This window comes from Panthera uncia, chromosome D4 (genome assembly GCF_023721935.1).
Source record: "Panthera uncia isolate 11264 chromosome D4, Puncia_PCG_1.0, whole genome shotgun sequence".
Taxonomy (NCBI): Eukaryota; Metazoa; Chordata; class Mammalia; order Carnivora; family Felidae; genus Panthera; species Panthera uncia.
In genome coordinates this window covers 6284763-6293216 of record NC_064807.1, presented here as the reverse complement: position 1 = coordinate 6293216, position 8454 = coordinate 6284763, and the positions used below count along the sequence as shown (strand labels likewise).

Below are 8454 nucleotides of genomic sequence, written 5' to 3'. Positions count from 1 at the left end.
TTAGAAGAACCCTAGTTTGAAAAATCCAACTAAATTAAATGGATTTAGTATCCAATCTGATTGTTTGCAATTAATAGTTCAAGAAGACACAAACATCTTTTAAAACCTATAAGAAAAGTCCAAGTTTTGTGACTCTGTATATCTGATTTGAGTTTAAAATCACTAAAAACATTTTGGTCCTTTTTGTGTACCTGGTGTTAGGCACTGTATAAGTTATTTTTTATTTTTATTTCTTTTGCTATTAAAATAATTTGTTTAATATTAAGTAGTGAAATAACATTTGGACATTAGGTCTAGAGGAGAAAGAGTGGGTGACAGATTATAATTTATCAAATACAAATTTTAAAAATAGGCTTATCCTTATTCACTAATGCAAAGCATAAGTTTTTGCTAAGTTATCTATTAAAATTTTTTTAAGTTATTATATGTGTTTAAAATGATAAAGATTATGTCATTTTAAGTTAACAGTATTAAAAAGGCAATAACCCAATTTAATTACCATTAATTTAAAAGGCAAAAATATTTTTTGGAATAAAAAGTTATTATTAACACAAACTATAACAATTCAAGGAATATTTTGTTACACACCAAATGAAAAACCCAAACACAAAATAATGATTTCTCATATTTTAATAATCAGTGGGGTGACAGAACCATCAGTGAATGTGTCAGGAATACATGTGAACACTGGATGAAATACACAATACTTTCATCTCAGCATAAATCAGTAAGCTCTTTCCTGGTACAACCTACGTTACAACACCTGTCACTGTATCTTATATAGTTTGATCTCTTTATTCGAGAATGTGCATCTAACCTTGATCTTCCTAATTGTGAAAGACTTTGGTCTTCAGCTTCATTTTGTCTACCAAGAATACTTTTCTCCACTTCTTCCAAGTTAAGATTAGAATCCTTCAATGAAGGTTGTAGTTCTCTGAAGGATGGCTCCCTCTCAGACAGTGTTGCCTTCAGCTCTTGTGGCAAATCAGGAACGTATTCCAACATCCCATTCAAGGCTTCTGCACCACTGGTGATGGAGGAGGACACGATTTCTAAATTAAAAAAAAAAAAAGGAGGGGGTAGAGAAAAATACTCAAGGAACATCAGAAAAAAAAAATTTTGCAGAGACATGAAAGAACGTATTGTCTTAATAGAATTAAACATCAAAACAGAGTTAACAAGTATCCTGATTAAACAATTTAGCGGATTATAGTTGGGCAGCTTAAATTACTACAGCATTACTAAGATTCTGCTTTACTCCACAGACCTCGTGTCTGTCTTTCTTCATGTCCCCTTAATGCTTTCATCATAGTCTTTGACTCCTTCTGACATTTCTGAAGTCATCTTGGTCATCGAAGAAAACACTCAGTTTGACTCCAGATTAATTTTTCTTACCTGACTAATTTTTTTCTGTTACTAACTTCTGACTTAATTCTAACTTAATCCTCTCAAACCTTCCATGGTGGCAGATTACTGCCTCAGGATAAAGTTAAAAAGGCAGAATTTTCAGCTCCTCTGATCTAAAAGGAGATATTGGTCTCTGACATCCCTCATACATCTATTTAACAATTTCTTTTCTCCAGAGTATTTACTCCAAATCAGTAGTATTTTACATTTACTAGAGAAATGGGCTAAAAGAACAGTGACCAAAATACCAGTGACTTTAAGAAGAGATTGGTATCTGTTGTGCTGCGTGTACTAACTAATGTACTTTGTATGACTTTCGTTCCAGTGTTGTGGATCACGCAAGTTCTGCATGTTAAGGGAGTCTGTTCTTAAACACATCCCAGGATGGGCAAATAAGAAGGTTGGAACTTGGACTGGGAACCTGCAGGAACTAGCTGATGTCTTCCTTTTTTTTAATTTTTATTTTTAAAAAATGTTTATTTATTTTTGAGAGAGAGCACGCGAGCGAGCGAGTGGAGGAGGGGCAGAGAGAGAGGGAGACACAGAATCCGAAGCAGGCTCCAGGCTCCGAGCGGTCAGCACAGAGCCCGACACGGGGCTCAAACTCATGAACTGTGAGATCATGACCTGAGCCGAAGTCGGACACTTAACCGACTGAGCCACCCGGGAGCCCCTGGTATCTTTCTTCTTAGATCAGTTGAACCTGCATTGACTGTTTCCATGTCTCTGGCACTGCCAGGTAAGAGATATAATAAAAAGGAAACATATTTCCTGCTCTCAAAAAACTCTCGGTCATGTAGACTCTCTCCTAACCTTACGTATTCCATGTACACAACTTTGAGAGTTTTAGCACCAGAAACATTAGAAACACAGATGAAGTTTAAATTATAGTATAAACCTGTATCAGTTCTTGCTGTTCTTCATGGACAGCCAACTGTCCTTTTCAGCTTACTAATAAAGTGTGGCTCTTGAAACAGTGGAAACAATGAAGCCAAGATATATAAATCTAAACAATGGACTGTAGATTTCTGGGTAACCATTGATGACTATTGATCAGAGGAAATCACACCCCCTCACCCAGGCAGGCATGAATGCTCTGGGGCTGGCCCCTTTCCTGTGAGTTCTTTAGCAAGGGTCTCCATGCTCTCCTTTCAGCCAGTAACAAACTTCAATAGTTGGGAGTTTTCAAGTGAAAGAAAACAAACTCTAGTATTTTATCTTTCCTTCTAATGCTCGTTCTCATTCATGTTCTAAACCTGACAGATGAGAATTTGTACCATTTCTTTGGTAGTCAGAAGTTTTTGCATTTTCCTTCAGTAAGATACCCCAAGTTTAATTCAATCTCCCCATAAAACTGTCCTTGCTCAAACTTAAACCTTCTCTAGTTGGGGCCTTATTGAATGCAGAGAAAAACTAATAGTAACTTTAGTAACTTTCCATATACTTAATGCCAGTTAATGAATTAGGCAAAACAATTGTAGTTTCTGCTGTGTTTATTCATAGGCTGTGTTTTTGGGCATTCTTTTTCACATCTTGACTATTGTGAGCAATGCATGTGGGAGTGGTAACATCTCTTCAAAATTTGGATTTCATTTGTTTTAGATGAATATGCCGAAGCGGAGTTGCTGGATCATATGGGAATTCTTTCGTGTTGTTGTTTTTTGAGGCATCTCCCCAGTGTTTCCCACAGTGCTTGCACCATTTTGCTTTGCTTTCCCACCAGCAGTATACAAAGGTACTAGTATTTCCACATCCTCAACAATTCTTGTCTTTTTTTTTGATAATAGCTATCCTGACAGCTGTGAAGTGATACCATTGTTGTTTTGATCTCCATCTCCCTGATGATAGTGATATAGAGCTTTTTTCTTATAACTGTTGGCCCTTGTATGTCTCCTGTGCCAAAAATGTCTGTTCATGTCTTCAGTCCATTTTGTAATTGGATTACTACCTTTTTTGCTATTGAGCTGTAGGAGTTCCTTATATATGTCGGAAATTAAACCCTTCCAGATACATGATTTGCAAATACTTTCTCCTAATCCATAAACTACCTTTTTACTCTGATTATTTCCTTTGCTCTGAAGAAGCTTTTTAGTATGATGTAGTTCCACTTGTCTACTTTTGCCTGATTGCACTCATTTATTAAAATTATTTTTTAAACTTATTTTGAAACATTTTCCAATCAACAGCTTTACCTTCTCAAGTGTAAATAAAAGATAATATTCTAATCAACCTGAATTCATATAAACATCTCTCTCTCTTTTTTTACTGTTTATTTATTTTTGAGAGAGAGAGAGAGACAGAGCACAAGCAGGAGAGGGACAGAGAGAGAGGGGGACACGGAATCTGAAGCAGGCTCCAGGCTCTGAGCTGTCAGCACAGAGCCTGATATGGGGTTCGAACTCACAAACAGCAAGATCATGACCTGAGCCAAAGTCAGATGCCTAACCAACTGAGCCACCCAGGGGCCCTCTTAATTACTGTGTTTTGAACTAAAATTACTAACATAGACCTCTTTTAGTTAAAAATATCTCTTATTTTTTAAAGGGGTGCAATGAGTGTTATTTCTGCATACACTCTGGTAAAAAAAAATGGCTAGCTAACAATAATACAAAACAAAAACTAACAATAGAGGTTTTATAAGCTCATGAATCACAAGTTATTTTGATTGATATGTACTTCCAAAATGATTCTTACCTAGTAATTTAAGCATTTTTCTTGATCTTCACTTGCAGGCAATATTTTGTTAGTTTATTTCCAGTTAAATTATGTACTGGGTAGCAATGAAGACAGTCCTTTTAAAAAACTTTAAAATCGCAATACTCTGCTACAGAAACAGAAATTTGGCCAAATAGCTATATTTAAATGTGCTCAGAAAATCGTGTTTAAGTAACAATTTGGAAACAACCTAAATGTCCACTAAGAATGGTTAAATATATATAGTAGATTTGTGACATAAAATACTATAAAAATTTTTTAAATTCACCAAGGTGGGTCTCAAACATACAACTCCAAGATAAGAGTCACATGCTCTACCCACTGAGCCAGGCAGGTGCCCATACATTTCTCATTAACAGTGCCTGTCAGTTTCTCATTTAATGTAGATGTTTTCATTTTCTCATTAAATTCACGTATTTTTTCAGAGTCTTTAGTATCTGTGTTTTTTATTTTTTTATTGTATTTATGTGTATGTTTCAGTCTTTAATATGAGCATATTATTTACTGAGAAAAAGTGAATTAACAAAGGAAACACAATGCAGTCTGGTCTTGCCGACTTTGAATGAGTAAATTTCTAAACTCTGTAGTGTAGAATATAAGCATTAGGTAAAAACTTGCATTAAATAAATCAGTCTCTGACCAACAGTATAGAAAAATAAAGTAAATAGCTTTATAATCGTACTTTAAATCCCATAAAAGAGAAGTAAACGTGCTTAGTGTGCACAATGATTTTACGTGAAGGTCACTTAAATATAGGATATATTATGTAGCCTATAAAATATAGTTGTGATTTATCATAAATTGCATACATGTTTTAAACATAAAACACTATTCATAATTGAGCTTGCCTTTTCTGAATTTAATATAACCCATTACACTGATTAGATGTGAAAGTTTGTATTGCTACTTAAACTTAGGTTCCATTTTATCTCTCTAAATAGTATTACTAACAAAGTTGTTTTTTTGTTTTGTTTTGTTTTGTTTTTTGTTTTAAACCATTCCAGATTTGAGCTGTACTCAATTCTGAGGGGTCAGGTTTTCTCCTGTAGGGGATCAGGCCTTTTTCTTTCTCTTCAATCCCTTCTCTCGCAAATGAACTTCAAGGCCCATTGCAAAGAGGGTGGGAGGCTAGGCTCTCCCCTTCAATGAAATTTACAAATAAAAATAAAATTAAAAGAGATTTTCGATGGTGTGGGCCACAGTCCAGATTTTTTGCAAAGGAGGAGAGTTGTTAAGAAAACCCTTCATATTTACCACTCCAGGATCCTAGCAGTGGTCTCCGAGTTCGGTCCCATGCACTTTGGCACTCAAACCAGCGCACACGACCGTCTGCTCTGTGCCCTGCGGACTTGACTGTGGTGTCCAACCCAGGTGCGCCCCCACCTCCAGCGGGTCTTTGGGCGACAGAACCACCTCTGTGGCTCCCCCTCGTCCCCATCCCGATCATCCTGACTGCCAGGAGTTGAAGGGCACCAAGTGCCTCTCAGGAAAGGCCTCTGCTGTGCCCGATGCTTTCACTTCCTCTGGTGAGATCCCGGGTGCGACCTCACTAGAAAAGCACATTGCAAGAGAAAATTCCAAACTTTTAGGCATCAGCAACCTCGGAGTCAGGGCTAAGCGCGGGAAGCCAGCGCGGTCTGGAGCCGCCCAGCGCGGGTGCGCCTCCGAACACAGCCAATGGGAAGTGGGGAGCGGCGGGGGCCGGAGCGCTCACCTGGGAGTGCGGCGGGTGCCTGCCGAGGTTCCCGGTGTTGCTGACTCTTTCTTCCCAAGGACGATGAGCCGCAGATCCGGATTTGTAGTCGGACAAACTCCCGGCCGCATGCCTTTAACACTTCCTCCTGCTGGGCTGGGATCTCTCTGGCACGTAGGCTCAGTAGCAGCCAGACTCCCAGCAGGTGGGATAAGAACAGGCGCAGCATCTTGGACCAGAAAGCTGCTGCCCTGGGCGTTTGCTTTCCGCTAGAGCCTGCAGCCGCTGACGCCTACCGGTCTCTGCCTGTGTTCCAATGCTGGACTTTGGGGCTGCTTTCCTGGCCAGGTTCAACCAAGCTTTTATAACCCTTGGGTGACCACTTAGACCTGAGTCAGTGGTCCAAGCCCCACCCTTTTCCCCACCCACCTCCTTGGACTTCCCCCTTTCACTCCTCCCAAACCCCCACCCCCTATCCCACCCCACCCGCCCTCCGTTCACCCTCCCCAACTTTCCTCCGCTTGCCCATCTTTCTGTTCTTGGATCTTTTGCAGCTGTATATATTTTTCTTTTCTTACCTTTAAAGTATTTCACATACTTTAGCTAAAGTTAGTGAAGATTTAAACTTTTCTTTATCATAAAGTTATGCATGGCCCTTACACTAAATTATATCAAGAAAAATAAAATTGAAATCACCTATATTCTCATAGTTCAGAGTTTTCCAGCATGACCATTTGTTGTATAACCTAATCTAAATAAGTTCATTAGAATAGTGTCTGGTATATCAGTCATTAAAAATACAATGAATGAATGGATAAATTAATAACAAAAGAGATATCTGATGACTTTTTTAAAAATCCTGGTTAAAAACATTAAAATTATCAATGCATCACTTTAAATTTGTATGATATCTTAAGTTTACAGTGCACTTTCTCTACTGACTTTCCTTGACTCTTCTGGGAGATAGTCTAATTGTAACCAGTTACTTGAATATTTTAATTTCAGATTGTATTGTTTCTATATCCCTAGAGACTGGAGAACACACACACACACACACACACACACACACACACACACACAGAAACAAAAAAATGCCACAATTCTAGAAAGAATATTTTGATAATATAGGTTACAGCACAGAAATCATGTCTATTTTTTTACTGTATTTTATGTTTACTGTATTTAGTGAGCTTCTAATTTAACAGTTTGAGATAATATGCTCATTAAATAATCTTTCTAGATGGACAGTAACTTTTAAGTGTAAATAGGTTCTTTTTTTCAATAATTTATTTCCTTGTGTTCATAATGTATTCAGATTACCTCAGTTCCACCAGGTAAACTAGAGACATGGGGGAAGTTAGGGTAGCTTTGGGTTAAAGTAATAACAATCAGTTACAGATACAGCTATGGGATAGAATATTTCTCATTTCTAGGTTGCTGCTAATTTCAACAGGACCCACTTGGCATTGATCAAATGCTAAGCATTGTGTAATGAAACACACACACACACACACACACACACACACACACACACCAGCCCTGACCAAAGCTATGAGATGGTCAGAGGTAGTGCTTTTACATGGGTTTTTGCTAAAACAAGCAGTTTGGGAGAGGCTTCTCAAAACTGAGGTTTGAAGGTTTTTTTGTGGGTTCACAATCATTGCAAAAAATAATCCATTTGCAAGGCTGCCCTCCAAAGTAATTGCTTGTGTAAAATGTAAATTTCTGGGGGGGAGGGTAGCTTTGGAGGGGGTGGAGTGCATTAAAAATGTAGTAGGTGACTGATACCAGCTTCCTGTGACCATCTCAGATGACCTCAAGGAACAATTAAATACAGGAAGAGCCAGAAAACCAGTTAAGCAAAGGCATGCAAGCAAAATTTTTAAACAATCAGATATGATAGAAACATGTATAAAGATGACCTAAGGGTCTTTCACATGTCTCTGTGGAAGTCAAAAAACCTTAATTGTTACAACCATAACAAATTCTACCTTGTGACTTGTCTTTGTCCTTGTGACTTGGAGAACTGCTTGCAAGCACGCACACCCTTTCTTCTTTTGCATGTAGAGTCCCCTGTATCTAATAAACTTGGGGCAGTTCCACAGAGTAATCTGAAAACCTGTATCCTTGGCTCTCATCTTCAGTAAAACAACAGATAAAAGGATTTACTAGCCTGCTTTGAGGCTGGTTTTCTTTCAGTCATCAGGGGCATTTTTACTTTATCTGTGTCGTCTTGTAGAGTCCTTGCAGTTATCCAGTGAAAGGGCCATTCTCCCGTTTTACAGGGAGAGGAAGCAAGTTGAGAGTAGTCATGTAACTTGTACAAGTTTGTCTAGCGCACATGCCAGATGGGGGCTTACTCTACTGTTAAGAGTAACAGACAACAGTGGGATTCACAGGCTTTGTAGGCATGGCTAAAAGGCATTTCTTTCATGTTGTTAAAAAACAAGAAAGCCCAAAGAAACCTTTCAAAAGAGAAAAATCAAATGTATGCCATACACACATCTGGTAAGTGCTGGAGCTGGATTCCTGCCCATGTCTTCTGGATTCCAAAGCCCCCTTTCTCTGGTTCTCCTGCAGCCAGCTTCAGTTGGAATTAATCTGCATGGTGAAGGTTAATAGATACTCATGAATGCCTT

At 38.3% G+C, this 8454-nt stretch overlaps 1 protein-coding gene across 1 annotated transcript; it reads right to left on the bottom strand.

The window, feature by feature from the left end:
• Nucleotides 1–615: 615 nt before the first annotated feature.
• LOC125930734 (prorelaxin) lies at nucleotides 616–6169 on the bottom strand. The gene is made up of 2 exons (XM_049642781.1): nucleotides 5837–6169; nucleotides 616–1052 (listed from the first exon to the last, which is right to left on the bottom strand). Exons 1-2 carry the CDS (start codon nucleotides 6042–6044, stop codon nucleotides 715–717), a joined length of 546 nt encoding a protein of 181 aa, XP_049498738.1. The 5' UTR covers nucleotides 6045–6169; the 3' UTR covers nucleotides 616–714.
• Nucleotides 6170–8454: the final 2285 nt, after the last annotated feature.

Excerpts from the sequence above, each read along its gene's own strand:
- LOC125930734 (XM_049642781.1), bottom strand. The coding sequence starts at position 6,044 with ATGCTGCGCCTGTTCTTATCCCACCTGCTGGGAGTCTGGCTGCTACTG. Across the intron at positions 1,053-5,836 it reads GGCACCCGCCGCACTCCCAG|AAATCGTGTCCTCCTCCATC; the intron begins GTGAGCGCTCCG and ends TTTTTAATTTAG.